The following is an 18,027-nucleotide window of genomic DNA, read 5'->3' as shown; positions in this document are numbered from 1 at the left end:
AGGTGGGAGGTAGGGTCTCTGGGACGACAAGATGTTCCCATTAATTCCCGAGGAATTCATCCTGTCGTTGCAGTTGGGAGACAAGGCTTCCATTCCATTCCTTATAAAGGCATGTGTGTATTATTTTTTTTAATAAATGCTCAATGAAACTAGTCTTTATGTTTTTTCCTCTTGATCCACAACCCGATCATTCCATAAATAAAATGATAACTTCAAAGCTCACAGACTGCTTAGCAGGGTGGTCTGGGAAGAGAATCTGCAGGCTGTGTGATGGCCTCTGACACCACACTCTTCTCTGGAAAGTCATCCTGGCCTCACAGCTGCTCTCTGCCGAAGCCCTCTCTCCCCAGGAAAAGGTGAACCCAGCTGGGCCTGGGCTGGAAGTTGGCCTCCCATTGTAGAAGAAACAGGGCCTCTGGAGTCTCCCAGATCTATGTCATTGCCTTCTGATCTTGGGAACTTATTTAACTTCTGTAAGCTTCTATTTTCTTATCAGAAAAAGGGAGATAACACTACCTACCTAGTAGCACTGTTAAGATAAAGGACGTGTCATAAAGCAAATGCTAGAACAAAATAGTAACTATTATAATTACATCTTAGGTATTTCCTCAATCATTATTGTCTCTGGTCACATTATTGAAGGTACACACTGCTCACTGGAGTATTCAGGTCACAGAGGATTCAGCTCAACTAAATTTTCTGCCGAAATCAAATCTTTTAGAAGTACCCATTTTCAGTTCAGGCCAGCATGTAGGAAATAATTCTAGATCATGTTAGCATTTATTCCAGCTCTAAGGAATAATCAGGCACTTGGGTCACATACTGTCTTCCATCATTCTGGGCAGGAGTTTTCATTGTACAGCTGGGTTTCCATCGGATAGGAGTTAAAGGAAGTTGAGTTGAAGGCATATTGGGCTGTTGAAACAACAACAAAACAAAACCCTACAAAGTAAGCATGTCTTGTTGTAGATCCTTCTTTGCCCTCAAGGAAGGATGAGGGGAAAGCACTGAATAAAGACAGATGGTCTTATAAGCTGACAGACATTTCAATGTCTGTGGCTCCAGTGGATTGAAACAAAGAGGTCATAAGATGGGGTCTTTTTAGCATACACCAGCAACAAACTCTTCTCAGTGTTTTAGAGACAGGCTTCCCAGCAGGGGGAGAGGTCTGTGGCGTTGTATCTAAACTTAGATAAACAGAAGAAATCATATATTGACCTCTGGGTAAAAGCTGGAAGTCCCTTCCTTTCCTGTCTCTCCCAATGCAGGTAGAGATGACATAAAATGTCTACCAATGTCTCTCTCTCTCTCTCTCTCTCAATTAGGTAAAAATAGATATAATGCATTAAGTACTAAAAAAGAATTGATACATTGGGTTAATAACATATATTGATTGCATTTACTGATCATGTACTACAATACAAAGCCCTTCCACAAACATTATTTATTTTAATCTTCACGAGAGCTCTATGGAACAGGTTTCATTATTCCCAGTTTACAGGTAAGGAAACTGAAGTTCAAGAATATGAGGTGACTTATGCAAAGTCACACAGCTTAGGAGAGGCTGAGCCAGGAACAGAACCCAGGTCCTCCAAATTCAAAGCTTCTACTCTTTTCAAAGAAAGGCAGTTGAGTCTGGAAATTGATAATTGTAAAATATTATCATTGAAAGGGAGCCATCAAAGACGTATCTCTACACCAAGTCATTCACTTGGGGTCACACAGCTCATTAGCAGCAAAGCCAAATTAAGACACCAGAAGTCTTTGCACTACTCTGCTGACCCTTAAGGAAACTCCCTAAAGAATAAATCATCAATATATAATAAACACTAAGCATGTGCCTCTTGTTGAGCATGAATGAAAATCATTCATTTCTTTTCCTGTTTCCCTGATCAGGATCTTGTCATGGAACCCACAAATGTGGGTGGACATGAGGTCTCTAAAAGGGCTGGCTGCTGTAAGATCCCCAAGCACCACTGACGGAGACCCACCTTCAGTGCCCCAGGTTCCTCTGAGTACCTTAGAGCTTTCTTGTATCTCCCCCATGTCAATATGACCCTGACACAAAGGCATGAAAGTGGCTTCCTCTTTCTGTTTTAAAATTCTTTCTAAATTGTTTAACTGTAAAAAAGAACGAATTTAGGGACACCTGGGTAGCTCAGTCAGTTAAGGGTCTGCCCTTGGCTCAGGTCATGATCCCAGGGTCCTGGAATCAAGCCCCTCATCAGGCCACCTGCTCGGCAGGGAACTTGTATCTTCTTCTGCCTGCTGCTCCCCCTGCTTGTGCTCTCTCTCCTCTCTGACAAATAAATAAATTAAAATCTTTAAAAAAAAAAAAAAAGAGGAACATTATTACAACCGTACCATATTTGAAAGGAACATGTAACACCTTAAGAGGAATTGTGACAAAATGTGAAAGACTGTACTTTGATGTTTCTAAGCATCCCCCCATGTCCCTAAGAGGTCTGCCTTGTATGTTCACCCCAATGCATGGGCATAGCTTGCGGTTAAACCCAAAGGCAATAGAGTTAGATGCTTAAATGACAATCCTGGTCCCACTATTTGCTGGCAAGTGTCTTCAACTCCCAATTTTCAATTTCTCAACTGCAAACTAGAGGACAATTTAAAAAAAAAAAAAAAAAAAAAAGATGGCTTAGACTGTTAGTTTTCTTCCCCCAAATCATTCTTGTCCCTCTTTTTTGCTGACAGAACCCTGATTTTAGTGGGGGTGGCAACATGCCTTGCTGAATGAACACATTTCTGGCCTTCCTAGCAACTTTGGATGGAAAATAAGACATAAGTGAAAGTCATCCTCAAGGAATTCCAAAATTTCTCTAAAAAAGAAATACTTACTGTGGAAAGCATTCCATTTGATCTGCTCCCAATTCCTCTTTCTTCTTATCTAGGACTCAGATAATGTGTCTGGTACTTCAGCTACCATCTTAGATCATGAGGATAGAAGCTGGGACCAACTGGGCAGTGGAAGACAAAGAGAGAAGGAGCCTCTTTTTCTTTCTTTCTTTTTTTTTTAGAAGGAGGCTGTTTCCATGATGACGAAGAAGTCACTGTGCCAGTCCTAAACCATATACCTCTGGACTTCTTTTATATAAAGGACAAATATATCTCTATCTTACTATGCTTATTTGGAGCAGCTTGTTGAATGCCATCAGATCTAACGCTGATTGAAGTACCTACATCAAAGATCTCTATACTAAGCAAGTAAGATAATTCCTATAAAACGTGTAGTGTAGGGCCCAGCACTTAGTTACTACCCAATAAATGTTAGTTGCTGTTACTGCTATTACTAATACTCCATTAACTGTGGTTAGTGCTAGACCACTAATAGTATTATGTCTTATCTTCCCTGAGCTTCAGATGCAAGTTTCTTGAGAGCAAACTTCATAGTTTATTTGTTTGTATTCCCTGCAGGCCTGCCACTACACCCTGCACATAAATTTTTCTTAAAGGCATCTTCTACTTACAGAAAAAATAAGTTTAAAGTTTATTTTTTAGCTAAATTGGCTTTAGGCTTATCAATCATGGCTAACAAAACCTGGAGAAACAGTTCCAATTTTTGCATAGGTGTCCGTATTCCCTAATTCTGTGTTCAAGTAGGTGTCTTATTTACATGTGAATTAGCAACGGTTTTGTTATGGTGTGCTGTTAACAAAACATTAGCAAAAAAAGATGCAAAAAATCATGGCAAGTGTGCCCACCAGACCTCAGAAAGATCTGCCTGGGACCAGCAAACACTGTTACTATTGTAGCTATTCCTTATTGAGCTCTTACTAGGAACCTGGCACTGGGAGAAGCACTTTCTGTACCTTGTCTGAATCAATAGCTGGTATCCGTCCTGTGGGAGAGGCAGGTTTGCTTTCATCCCTTCCTGTCTAATGTCAGCTCTTCAAACTCAAGCCTAATTACAGAAACTGTTTCTTAAAAGATGAGCCTATAGAAAACTCACAGAAGTTCTCCCTTTATTCTGTATTTACTTCCCTTCTTTTCACATTTAGAGGTGAAATAGTTTTCAAAAGAGAGAAAAAAATCTTAATTCTTCATTTCCCTTTTCCTCCAAAATAATCACTATTTTTTTTAAAATGGCATTCAGGGAGCCTGGGATGCTCAGTCGGTTAAGCATCTGCCTTCAACTCAGGTCATGATCCCAGGGTCCTGAAATCGAGTCCTGGATCCAGCTCCCTGCCTAGCAGGGAGTCTACTGCTCCTTCTGTCCCTACCCCTGCTGGTGCTCCCTCTCTCTCTCAAAAATAAATAAATAAAAATTTTTGTAAAAGTTTAAAAAAATGATGTTCATAATCCCTTCTTAGAAACTAATCAAACTCTTAGAGGTTCATAGGAACTTTACCTCCTGAGAAAATGGGAAATGTTCATTGGTATTTGTGGAAAGGATGAATTGAGGACGTCTTTAGAAAAATACATTCTTTGGCCCTCCATTCTCTTGCAAGACCTCTTCAGCCCCCAAGCCTGCCTGCATCCACCCTTACAACTCACACCTGATTCTTTCCATATTTCTATTCATATACATTCTCTGTCTCTTGTCCCTGCTCTGCACGTTAATCTCTATGCAATAACTTCGAAGTAAGAATATTGACTTTCTATGTCCAGTTGCATGCATACAAATAAGAGGATCCTGACTATTACACCGACATCATCATGACTTTGTTTAGGGGTACCGCGGGCCAGCTAATCCTACAAAAACTGCTTTGTGGACCCATGTTACACAGTCACTCAGTTCAACTGGATCTTGCTTTTTATGAGCCACATTGAAATCAAAGTGTTTTCCCAGGCTCTTGAAGTACCCGGGTCAAGAATGCTGACAATCTGCTGTCAGAGAGAGGCTGTCAGCATCCTTCCTATCAAGCCCTTCCAGTCATCACTTGCAGAAGGACAAGCAGGCAGCCCGCTGCCTTGTGACAAGCGCTGTGACTCCAGGAGGGAGCCAAGGGCTATGAATGAAGCCCTGTAAAAGGTCACTTTATGTAAGAGGAAATAATGGCATCACCCAGGGCTCATACATAATTTTTGAATCAAAAACCTGTTTACAGGGACGCCTGGGTGGCTCAGTTGGTTGGACGACTGCCTTCAGCTCAGGTCATGATCCTGGAGTCCCGGGATCGAGTCCCGCATCAGACTCCCAGCTCCATGGGGAGTCTGCTTCACTCTCTGACCTTCTCCTCGTTCATGCTCTCTCTCACTGTCTCTCCCTCAAGTAAATAAGTAAAATCTTTAAAAAAAAAAAAAAAAAAAAAAAAAAAAAAAAAAAAAAAAAAAAAAAAAAAAAAAAAAAAAAAAAACCTGTTTACTGGCTGCTGGAATACATGTACTTGTTAAAGATTTCTCTTGTTCTTTCTCCCCTCTCCTCTCATTAAAAGGTAAGACTTCTGAAATCTCTGAGTCATTTAGTTTGGACATTTAAAGTTCTAGTTAGGTCATGAACTGTTATTTATGATTGAATTTGCAGCCATGTGGATTACACTTACCTAGTTCCCTAAAAGGGCAGCAACAAGTTTTCCCATCCCCCTATCAGGACTTCATGGATGCCCACGGATCCATCACCTTCCACAGACTTTTTTCAGGGACTATTTCTCCTGACACCTACACAGGCTAGAAAAGCCAGTCAGCGACCTCCTCAAGTAACTCTATGGACATTCAAATCACTTCAACTTTCTCAGCTTCAGAGGTGATTTCAAGACCTCAAGGGTGGCTAGTAACACTAGAAACATTCCCTGAATAGCTTAGAAGTTATATGATAAGGCAAATTCCCAACAGCTTTCTAACCCAATTCCTAAATAAATGATTTTCAATGAATTTAAAAAAAAATATGTGAATATATATATATATATATCCAGTCACTGTATTTTATTTTATTTTTTTTATTTTTATTATTATTTTTTAAAGATTTTATTTATTTATTTGACAGAGATCACAGGCAGGCAGAGAGGCAGGCAGAGAGAGAGGGCGAAGCAGGCTCCCCGCCGAGCAGAGAGCCTGATGAGGGGCTCGATCCCAGAACCCCGAGACCATGACCCAAGCTGAAGGCAGAGGCTTTAACCCACTGAGCCACCCAGGCGCCCCCAGTCACTGTATTTTAAAATATGTCCTTTGCAAATTATGTATCTGCTTTCTTTGGTGAATTTTTCTCTTGCTTAAGGTTTCTGTTAACCCACACACAATGGATTATATTTGAAAGGTCTAAGTCACAAGTCACTTTTTAAACTTCTGGAATTGAATTAAAGTAAATGGTTTATTTTCAATGTCTATGAACTCCTTAAGATGGTTTATGTAATTGAAATAAAAATACACACTTCTTGGGGGAAAATGTGCAATGGTTGAATTCTTCTAGGGATTATCTGCCTTGAGTTCATGTAAATTATCTTCCATACCTCACAAAGCAGTGGTACCGTGGGAAAAGCATTAATTAAGAATCGGGAAAGCTGGAATCAGGTCCTAATCTGGTCATCAGGTCCTAATCTGGTCATCAGGTCCTAATTTGGCTGTGTGACCGTGGGCAGGTCATTGCACCCTGCCTCCCTGACCCACCCTTAGCTTCAGGAAGTCTGAAGGGGACTTTGTCTAAACGCCTAAAATTCCGTTTTCAGCTTTGGTCTCAAACTCACCACTTATGCAAGAAGAGAGGTGATACTGACTAGAAGGCAAATACCAAGAAGGGTCCACTAGCTATTAAGAAAGTCACGCAGCTTAGATCTTCCAGTAGCTACCTGGCACTTTTTATAGGCGTTGTGGATTTAATTAGGCATCAGAAATTTAATTAGAACTTCTGGCAGTAACTGCAATTATTGAATAGGGTGCCTGTGCATTGTGGAAGGATCAGATTCAGTCTCACACCTGCAAACACAACTCATAGACTCACATCTACTTTAAGAGTCTGCTTCGTAGTCAGGGACTAAGGATAAAGTTACTAATTTATTCTCCCGCCAAGATCTAGCCATTCCCTCCAGTGGTGGTGTTGAAACAAGACAACAGGAAATGGCAGAGGGCCCTGGCACCACCACAGACCAGGGCTTTGTCATAGGAGTTTAGGCAGGGTGGGGCTAACCCTCAAAGCAGGATGCTCAAGCTGGGAGGGAGGCAGCTCTGCCCAGCGCTGTTCCAAACCCTTCAGGTGTCACGTTCTGCAACGAAAAACTGAGCAACCCGCCGTCATTAGCCATGAAAGTTATTAGCAGGAAAAGTGAATGCGTGCTCACACACACACACACACACACACATATTGGGATCATTAAGGTGTGTGTTCACAAACTGCAGCCAAGTTTTGTAGAAATGGGCATTTCGTCAACAGCGAAAAACCAGAAAGAGAATATGCCTAAAATTATTACAAGTTTGGCTTCTTTGACTGTGATTAGTCACAAAGCCGCTCTGCGCTTTCAAGGTGATGAGTCAGCCCTGACAGGGTTAGCTGCACTACTTGGTAAATTTGCTCCAGCAGAGTTCAAAATCATTGCAAAATAACTGACCTGTGTGAACTGTCAGCGTTGGGAGAGAGCCAGCGGAGGACAATGACATAATTAAAACGTTGAGACTCCTCGAGAGTCATTTCCTGTTTCTTTCTGTACAATGGTGGAATACTCATTCATCGGGACGTCTGGTCTCACAGGATGGCAGTACGTGTTTGCTCGCTCCATTATAAATGACTCTGGCAGGGTTTGAGAGTACGCAAGAAAACCACATGGACGATGTTTTCAAGTCTTCATTTCCGGAGTCTACCTAAACATCAAATGCTTCAGGTGAATGCCTGGCTGGGAATAAGCCACACCCACATCCAGCCTATCTCAGAGTGGTTAATGGTGATCTATCAGGTCACAAAGTGGTCAGCTCTGTCCTTAGGTGCTAACAATCTCTTCAAATTAAAGTCAGATGCCAAACAACCCTCAGACCAAGGGTTACAAGGCCTACATCCAAAATCCACCCACATCGTCCTCTAAATCTCCAAAGTCCTCTGGTCCCCAACCTGTGCCATCTTTGATAACCAGACTTACTTTGAAGGCAATCAAGGCTGGGGCTCTAAAACACTCACAGCATGATAATTACTTGCCTTTCTGGGCAGTGAGAGTTTCCAACAAGGTCTTTGAAAAAAAGCAAATCAAGTGAGAACACCTTGTTCAATAGCTTCAAATGGCCGGTGAGTTCATTCTTTAGGTTTTTCTCAGTTAGTAATTCTGGACAGTTGTAATATTACAGTCACATGATTCTTTCCACTTTAATATAAATATAAATTTGGCTTAAATTCTATTAAAAAGAAAAACCACCAGAATTACCTGATGCTATTTTTTTAGTTGCAATAACCTTCTAGTTCTTAAATCTAGATTATTTGGATTGGAATACACATGTTTATTACATACACATATGATATCTATAGGTATAATAGATATATAGCTATAATATCTAATCCCTCTTAAAATAGTATCCAGATACTAACAATGTTTTTGTTCCCATAGTGCTTTGCTATGAGTAAAGTAATTAAGTGGTAGCTCTGGGACTTGAACTCATGGAGATTTCACTGCCACCTCATAGTGTGTCCATAATATCTCCTCAAGAGCAGGACTACCCTTCCTACTTACAATGAGGACACTATGGCTCAGAGACATTAAATGAGCTGCCTAATGTCACAAGACTAAGCAGAGTCAGAACTAGAATCTAAGTCCCTACTCTTTTCAATAAGAGGAATCCATGAAGATATTTATTGAAGCAGTATTGACAATAGCATAAAAACAGAAACTCACTGGATGACAATAGGAAAAGCAATGAAATATCAAAACAGTGGGATATGATGTTGCCATATGACTTTAAATAATAGTAATTAGGATGGTAGCTACCACATAGCGAATGGGTACTTTGTGACAGGAACAGCTACAGCCCTTTATGTTAACTACCTATTTTTGAGTTCACAACTCCATGAGACAGCACTGTCTTCATTTTACACATGAAAACTGCAATTAAAATACCACTATCCAAGGGAACCCAGCTAACAAGAACAAGATTACCCGGCTCTAAAGCATTGTTTCTCAACTTTGGCACCATTGACATTTTGGGCTGCGTAATTGTTTGTTGTGAAGGTCTGTCTGTCCTGAACAATGTAGGATATCGATGCCTGACCTCCACCACCAGTTGTGAAAACCAATCGTGTCCCCAAACATTGCCAAATGTCTCCTGGGGAGCAAAATTGCTCCAAGTTGAGCGCTTCTAGTCCAAAGCACAGGCTTAACCATTATACCATACACTGTGTCCAAGACCGGCAGCCTTCCTACAGAAACATGGTGGTAGAAATAAATATTTACAAATATTGTATATGTGTACATAGAGATGTATAAATACGTATATTCACACATTCTTTCCATATAGGTGTTCACACCCAGACATAGTTATAGAGAGGATTCCATGAGAAATATATTCTGAGACTCTCAGATTTGATTGCAGGAGGTTTGGGTGGGAAGACGGGAGAGATCAGGGTTCCTGGGAACCTTACCTGTAAGGGAACAAGGGAAACAAGATTGGTCAGAGGGGGAGCTGAACTGCAGTGCAAATTCACTGTTGAAACAGGATTCAAAAATTCTATAGGGAGCTCTGGGAGCTGGGATGCCCCTTACACGTGTCCTGATTGACACACAGGGCCTGGTCTTTATCCACTCTCCACAGCTCAACCACTGGACATGGGCTATCCCCAAGGAGGGGTACATCCTCCTGCAAGGGGCCTCTCCCTGGGACAAGGCTGAGGACAATTCTGGAGAAAGGCTCTCTGAAAGCACAACAGTCACCAACACTCCCACACCTGGGGACCAAATGTCTTCTGCCCTGAAGTGGCCATCTGGGTGCTTGCTTCTGCAGATACATATAAGAGTATTTTTATTGTTTAATTGTAACTTGCTTAAAATGTATAAGAATGTGGATCAAGATTGGAAAGTAATAAGCAAATGAAAATAGGAGTACTATGAATAGTGATTGTTTTTCTAAGTTAAATACAGGGATGTTGCAACATACTGGTCTTACCATTGAAGGAAGTGCTGAGATCTCAGAAAATACAATTCATAGCTTTAAAACGCCACATATCACATATTCGTACAGCTATAATGATTCCCAAACCAGTTTATCTGCTGTATGCAGGGAGCTTCTAAGCACTTTGATGTGCATTAAGTTATTAAACCTTCTCAAGAACCCTAAGGTAGGAATTTTTATTAATCCTTTAACAGAGAAGGAAATTGAGTTTCCAAAAGGTTAAGACAGGCAAGATCTACATATCAGGTAGATGATAGAACTTGGACTTGAAGCCACGTAGTAGAGCTCTGAAGTCCTTCCAAACCAGCTTTACCACGTTTTCACACGGTACTCCTGACATCCCCGTGTAATGGCAGTAATTTGTCTCCTTCTCTTTCATTTCTTCTTTAAAACACAAAGAAATGGCAGAGTAGTAAGGCTATCACTGTAAGACTGTGCTAAAGGATAAAAAAAAAAAAAATTGCCTTCAAATTCCCCATTTCAAAGTCTTTTGAGATGTAATGTCTTTTAGATACCAGTGGAGATTTTAAGAGTAAAGTTACATTATTTTCCTTCAAAGAATCAAGTCTCCTGCTCTCACCCTGAAACAGGAAGCTTTATAGGTAACCTGTTTGAAGGATGATTCTCTCAGAGTCAAGGCTTTACGTTCTCAAGAGACTGAGGACTCCAATCTGTCAGGAACTCCGAGGGAACGGCCTTCAAGGTCATCAAGCTAGGGGCCATTTCTCATCCTCTGGGGTGCTATGGAAAATTCAGCTTAAATTCATTAGCATTCTGAAAACTAATTATTTCATCAAAAGATCTTAATGAATTTTTATATTCTTTATTAAAAATTCCCAAGTAGGGGCACCTGGGTGGCTTGGGTTAAGTCCCTGATTCTTGATTTCGGCTCAGGTTGTGATCTTAGGGTTGTGAGATCAAGCCCCACATAGGGTTCCATGTTCAGCTCGGTGTCTGCTTGAGATTCTCTCCCTCTGCCCCTTCCCTGCAAACACTCTCCCGCTAAAATAAATAAATAAATGTCTTTAAAAAGTTCCCAATCTCAAAAATGGCCCTTTTCTTTCCAGAATGGCCATGGCCTTTGTAACAACCAAGCCCTTTAGAACCTTCCTGCCACTGGAACATATATTGTACATGCTACATGAACAAGGCCTCCAAAAAGGGCACAGGTTGATCAACACAATGGATACTTTATTTGAAATGGAATGCATTTTGAAAATATGAAAAATAAATCACATCTCTCCAAAATCATTTGAGACATATTTACACAAATTATGACCACACTATTAAGTTCACAAATACGACATTTTCTAAAGCATTTAGTACCTGGTGATGCTTGGTTTTCAGAAGTCAACATCTGCATATTCTAAAACTAAGCAGAAGACTGATGGTACAATGTAGCGGATGATAGTTTTATCTTTCTTCTCAAAATAAATACAGTGATCCAGAAGGACCACCTATTTTTAAACCTTCCCCAAGGCCTAACTGATCACTGGCTTTTATGCTTTTATGCAGATGCTTCCAGAGTCCTTCTGCTACCATCAGTGGACCATCGTACCCTGTTAGGAAAACCCTGTTGGATTCTATCCTCCATTCAGCAAATGTCCTGCCAACAAAGTCACAGACCCCTCTGTCATCCAATCTTCTGTAAATCTAGATTAGCTGTTCAACACTGCAGATCAAAAAGTCACCCTTTGAATTATGTCAAGAATTTAGAAAACAGATCTTTAAAACCCATTCAACAGAATTCCACAATTAATATATCTTAGGTTGCTTTAGGTAAACATGTATTATTTCTCTTGAAACAATTGCTGATATACTCCATATCAAGCTCTATTAATTCCCAAGTTTAAATTTTAGGCAGCAGCTGAGGGCAGTTTATTGGTAAAGCAAAAGCAAATTAGCTTGACATTTACAAGAGAAGGAGGAATGCTCCCAGGCCCCTTTTCTCCTACAAAGCTCTGAGCTCCATGGGATTGTTCTGGTCTCACTCAAGTCTCAGAGCCTCTTCTCAGCCTGCCACTACCCAAGACACTGCAAACAACTGGAGCCCAACAAAAACCACATCACCTTCCCTAGGGATAGAAAACAAGCAATGTCTTGAACTCACACACTGGCAACAAACTCATGTAATATCAGATTTTAAGTGAGGGGTGTTTAAGAGAAACCGAGTATTGATGTATGAGAGCAGGAAAGAGTTAAAGGAGACCGCCAGACTTCCTCTCCGCAGGGAGCTCCTTTAAGCAATGAGTTGCTTTTTGGTTTTTGTTTTTAACCTCCATCAGAAAAAACATGTGAAATGAAATTATAAAGTCAGGTTGGTTTTCTACATGAGAGAATCCCAGCTTCCTCTATGACAGAAATGCTCACTTTGAAAGGGCCCTTTATACTCATTTACTCTCTGACCTCAGCCCTCCCTGAGGGCACACGCAGATCTGTGTGCATTTCTGCTAAGTCTGTCTAAGGAGCTCCGTCACTAGGCTTAGCCTGCCCCGTAGTACTTGTTCTTGGGAACGACATAAAAGCCAGTGAAGGAAGCACTGTGTGACACAAGAGAAACCACCTCCTGGATACTGGAAGCTACATATTTTTTTCCTTCTTTCATTCATTTGTTTCAACAAATAGTGATTGAGCTCACTGTGTCCAAGGCTCGGTGTCAACACAAGTTCAAGAACAAAAGTTCAGTTTCCAGATGGGAACATTCCTTTTCATGTCCTTTTCCACCTCTTTGCATTGTGTTTATTTAAGGGGTACATTTTCTATTGGACCTGCCCTTTCCTTTTTTTCCTTTTCTTGGATTGAAAGAATTGTTTTTACCTTTGTCCATGAAAGTAATTTTTTAGGCCTCAAAATACCTTAGGTAGTTGGTATCATTTTCTTACAGAAAATGGTAGAATTAAGTGATTTAATTCATAATGATTCATTTAAATCTTTAAGTGATTTGCATTTATATTTTGTTTTGTTGAGTTTTAGTAAGCATGCTTTTTTCGTTGTTCTGGGGAAAAAAAAAAAAAGATTCGGCCATAATCATTTCAAAGTGTGAAACAACAAAAAACATCCTATTCCTCTCCTTTCTAATTTCCGAGGTTTCACAGGTAAATAAATGCTAAGAGGAGTTCAGACTAGAGAGCCACTAAGAGGGTCAAATCAATCACAAATCACAGCTGACCAAGGAATATGGGCTGTGGAAAGACAAGATAAGGAACCATGATTCTGGTAGCCCCATTAACCACCACAGTCATGGGGGGCAAGAGGGCACAGAAAAAAAATTCCAGTAGCCACGAGGGAACCTGGGCATATTTTTTTCAACAACACTACCTAGCCTATGTCAGCTAACAACATACAAATGCCTTTTAAAAGCCCACATGAATCTTAATTTTTAAAATATTTGGTATGGATTTTACTTTTTTTTTTTAATAGCGCAAAAACATGGAAGAAAAAACTATGGTTTAATTGGAAGTTATATGATCTGCATATATTAAAACAACAGTACAATGAGCATTGTCTAAGAAGCACATCTGTGGTTCCAGAGAAGCCAAACCACACTTGACTTAAGAACTCTTCAGGTTTGCTGTAGGAACTGCCCATCATATATATCCATATACGTGTGTGTGTTTCTAACATTTGCAGCATATTTTCATAACTGTGGCTTAGCCACTGGAAGTGGGAGTCTATTAAGTTTTGCTTGTCATTTGCCTCAGTTTTCTTTTTCCCCCACAACTTTTCAGACTAGAATTGTGATCTCAAAATATCATCATTTAAATATTGCACTAAAAAGTAATTTGATCTAAGGGCGCCTGGGTGGCTCAGTGGGTTAAGCCGCTGCCTTCAGCTCAGGTCATGATCTCGGGGTCCTGGGATCGAGTCCCGCATCGGGCTCTCTGCTCAGGAGGGAGCCTGCTTCCCTCTCTCTCTCACTCTCTCTCTGCCTGCCTCTCTGTCTACTTGCGATCTCTCTCTGTCAAATAAATAAATAAAATCTTTAAAAAAAAAAAAAAAAAGTAATTTGATCTAAACTCTTTTAGGTGGAAGAATAAAGACATCTCTAGCATGAAATTCTATTTTTGTTTCTGTACTACTTAACTTAGCAATAGCCTAATACTGACCATTCCAATTTGGATGCTGGAAAAATACTGATCAAGACGTTGTTGAAAAGATAATGGAAAACAGAGATCGTCAGGAAAGCCATGCAGATAGGAAGTGATTTTCAGCCCCAAGAGGATTTGGTATCAACTATGTCTCTTTTTAAGCTTAAGTAGCATCTGCCCTTGTGGATTTTGACCATCCTTTTGATTTGACACAGAAGAGGGTTTGTTCCACCTTTAAAAGCACATCCTTCCCCCTCCACCCCACTCCTCAGACTCCTGAACTGCTAAAACAAGACTGGGTTGTTTTCTCACTGAAAATCCAGTGTTTATCCAGCCCTTCCTTTTTCAATTTGAGTTTAGTTAACCTAACTACAAAACATTGAACCCTCAAATTTCTCAAAGAGCAATAAAAAGCAAAACAGTTGGTTTCTCTAATCAACAATATTTTCAGTATAATTACAAAAAAAAAATTATGACTCCTCGTCCTCCGAAATATTTACAAACTATATATTAAAGTATGAGGTTCTAGAGTATATTTCTAGAATGCAGTAAAAGGGTCAGAAAATGTGGTTCAAGTAGACTGTGCAAAGCTCTTGGAGAAGGGTAATCTCTAGTGTGGATAAGAGCACAAATGTTCTCAAACAAGCTGAATGGGTTCTCTTTTTCCCCCACTGTGTTTTTTGAAAAGCCTAATGCATTCATATTCAGAAATCACAGGCATCTCCTTATTAGTCCCTTCAAACAGATGATATAAGCAAGGCTTTTCCCGCATTACACCAGCCCTACCATATATATATTCATGATATGCTTATCTTGCCATCAGTTGGGTTACATATTAAATATTTGGGATTAGATGTCATTACTATGAACTTCCTTTTAGAAAAGCAATTAGATTTTCGTAGTTATATAACTCTGAACATTAAGTTTTTTTAAACTTCTATTCTACAGAAAATATATGCCTAAGGAAAAAAAAAATCTCAAAAAAAAAAAGTAACATCACAGAGTTTAATTTGAACCACCTGGCATAACAATGAAAGTGTCAGACCTTCTGAAAATACCCTAGGAATAATGAATGAATTCTTAATGTTTTCCCCTCCACCGCCCTTCTACATGTTTTTCTTTTCCAAGATTAGAATTTACTAGGGAATAAGTTTTTAAAAATAAACTTTCTTTTTTGGAAAATGGCCTACATTCAGAAATGTCTTAAAACAAGCATTTAAAAAAACTAATAAATAATCGTAAATCAAAATACATTAAAATAAAATTACAGTACATCATTGCTCCTAGAAGGTCCACCATACTGGAAGATCCTTTCAAAGGTTCATAAATAAAGCCTTCTGGACTGAAGCCGTTTCCTGCATCGTGATGAAGGGTATGCAGAAAACTAAGAGGAGAGGAATCTCAAGTTATCAGCAGGGTGATGTCCAAACTACTTGATCTGGCGCGGGGCGGGGAGACTTTTGTTTTCGATTCAAGTGAAGACAATAGAAAGGTGCTCGTCCCACTTCCTCAAGTCCTCAAAACCTGGAAAGAAATGACAGGCAATTAAGTCATTGGCTCAGAATCCTCCAAAACCCAGCTCTCTTCGGGCCAGTCCGGCGGACAAAGCGAGCTCAGAAAAGACACCGGGGTCGTTCCCTCGAGTGTCCAGACACACTCGAGCGGCGCCGGTGACACTGACAGAGCCAGTGGCGTCGCTGGGAAGTGCACAACTGGACCCAACCAGGGTGGGCGGGAGACGGTCCGAGAGGCCTCTCAGCCTAACCCGAGTTCCCCCATCCTCCACTCTATGCCCGGCCTCTCCTAACTCCAGCTTGCTACCCTTCTTTCGACATCTCCAGAAACTTGTAATAACTTCTCATTTTCCCCTCCAAGCACCACATCCGTGAATTAGGCTTCCTACTCCTCCTCCTTTCCGCGAGATCTACTCCTGAGACCTTCTCCTGGGAAAAGCCCTTAGTAGCCCGAGTTGCCGGGACCTTACCTTGTCTGGCCCGGGTGCTGCCCCCTTCAGGCAGAGTTGGAGGTGCTGCGGAGAAGCCGGTGGCCGTGCGGCTGCGAGAGCGGCGGTTGATGCGAGTGCGGTAGTTGTTGTGGGTGCGCGTGTGGGTGCGGATGCGGATGCGGATGCGGACACGGGTGGAGCTGCTGAGGCTGGGGCTGAGGCTGGGGCTGACGCTGGGGCTGAGGCTGAGGCTGGGGCTGGGGCTGGGGCTGGGGCTTGGGATGGGGCTGCGGCTGAGACTGAGACTGTGACTGGGGCTGAGGCTGGGGTTGGGGTTGAAGCTGCGGCTGCGGGGGCTGCTGCTGAACCAGGTGCTGCTGCTTCTGCCGCGTGGACTTGACCGCCAGGATAGCCTGACGGTTCTTGTACTGCACCATCTGCAGCGTAATCTCGGCGTTCCAGCCCTGGTCCTGCGGGCACCGAAAGTCGATCTCCTTGCCTTCGGCCATCACCACAGTGAAGTACATATACTTGCCCTTGCGCTCCACGCAGTCCACGGTCTTCATGTTGGAAAAGTGCAATTCCTTGAGCTTGACTGGCGGCTCGAGGCTGGCCACGGACTGCCCTCCCGATTGGGACGGTTCGGCCGGCCCCTGCCCAGGCTGTTGCTGCTGCTGCTGGTGTTGCAGCTGCTTGGGCGGGATAAGCAGCAGCCCCTCCTCGGTGAGGATGCAGCACTTTTTCTTCCAGAGCTGCAGCAACCCGTCGCTGCGCTTCTCCAACACACCCTCCTTCAGCGCTTTGCAGCCACTGCTCTCCAACATCCTCCCGGCATAGGGAGGAGCGCCGCTCGGCTCGGCCTCTCCACTTCCAGCCGCCCGAGCCGGGGGCAGCAGCAGCAGCCGCGCGCCGTCCTCGCCCCAGCGGCTCCCGCGGCCGCCCGCCCGGAGCGCGCAGAGGAGGCTAACACGCAGGAAGCAGAGCGGCGGCGGCGGAGGCGGCGGCTCAGGGTCCCGGCAAGCCGGCAGCCGCGTCCTGATGCGCCACAAGGTCCCGGAGCTGCGAACCTCCGGGCCTCTGCCGTCCTCTTGCGAGCGCTCACCGAAGGGCACTGGCGGGGCCCCCTCACGGCGCTTTTGAATGGGCCACCCCCCCCACCCCCGAGTGACACCCAGCGGAAAAGGCGGCTCTTGGCGCCCGCACCGCGGGGGAAAGCCCAGCTCGGAAAGGCGCTCTGCCGCCGGCGCACGCCTCATTAACTTGGGGCCTTTCCAAAGCCCGGCGCGTCCACGCCCCCCCGCATCCCTGGCTCCGCCTCTCGCCGCCCACTCGCTTCCGCGCTCCTTCCAGGCGCCGGCTGCAGGGATCCGAGCCCCGGAAACTCCTCTCTGCCTGGGGCGACAGCCGAGGGCGCCCCAGCTGCCCGGCGACAAATGCCGACGTCCAGAGGGCGCCTAGAGGCCATCCTGTCGTCCCGCCTGTCCCCGGCCGGTGGGGCTCTCTAACTGCTTCAGAAGACGAGGACGGGGGACGGCCAGGAAGTACCTGGAAAGCCAAGCTATCTCGCTGCCCTCGGGAAGCAGCCCCGGGGATTCGCGATGAGCTCCGAGACCCTATGTAAACATCCCAGGGCACAAAGGCCAAGAGGATACGGGGTCTTTACACTCAGGTTTGCTTCCAGGCATTAGCTCTTCTTGGAGCGGAGAGCGATTGTTAAATCAGGGCAATAGGGCTACCGTCTGTCCCATCTGAAAGGGCTAGAAGAGAAGGGTGACCCATCCGCACAGACTGCAACAGCAAATCAATTGCACTTACAGACCCCAGGAATGTCCAGTGAGACACCTCACATTTTAAGGAACAGCTTAGCTCTCCAAACAGCCGACTGGGCTCCTCGGGTCTCTCTCTCTTTGGAAGCGCCTAACGGGCCAGATCAGTTTTGTCATCTCTTGCGTCTGTGACCCGGGG

At 43.1% G+C, this 18,027-nt stretch overlaps 1 protein-coding gene across 1 annotated transcript; it reads right to left on the bottom strand.

Moving 5' to 3' along the window:
* Nucleotides 1-11,199: 11,199 nt before the first annotated feature.
* PHLDA1 (pleckstrin homology like domain family A member 1) lies at nucleotides 11,200-17,686 on the bottom strand. The gene is made up of 2 exons (XM_059402440.1): nucleotides 16,102-17,686; nucleotides 11,200-15,641 (listed from the first exon to the last, which is right to left on the bottom strand). Exon 1 carries the CDS (start codon nucleotides 17,316-17,318, stop codon nucleotides 16,128-16,130), a length of 1,191 nt encoding a protein of 396 aa, XP_059258423.1. The 5' UTR covers nucleotides 17,319-17,686; the 3' UTR covers nucleotides 11,200-15,641; nucleotides 16,102-16,127.
* Between the last annotated feature and the right edge of the window lie 341 nt (nucleotides 17,687-18,027).

Source organism: Mustela nigripes, chromosome 6 (genome assembly GCF_022355385.1).
Source record: "Mustela nigripes isolate SB6536 chromosome 6, MUSNIG.SB6536, whole genome shotgun sequence".
NCBI classification, from domain to species: Eukaryota; Metazoa; Chordata; class Mammalia; order Carnivora; family Mustelidae; genus Mustela; species Mustela nigripes.
This window is presented reverse-complemented; position numbering and strand designations above follow the sequence as displayed.

What these genes read in the sequence shown, in the direction of transcription:
- PHLDA1 (XM_059402440.1), bottom strand. Translation starts at nt 17,318, where the DNA reads ATGAGGCGTGCGCCGGCGGCAGAGCGCCTTTCCGAGCTGGGCTTTCCC.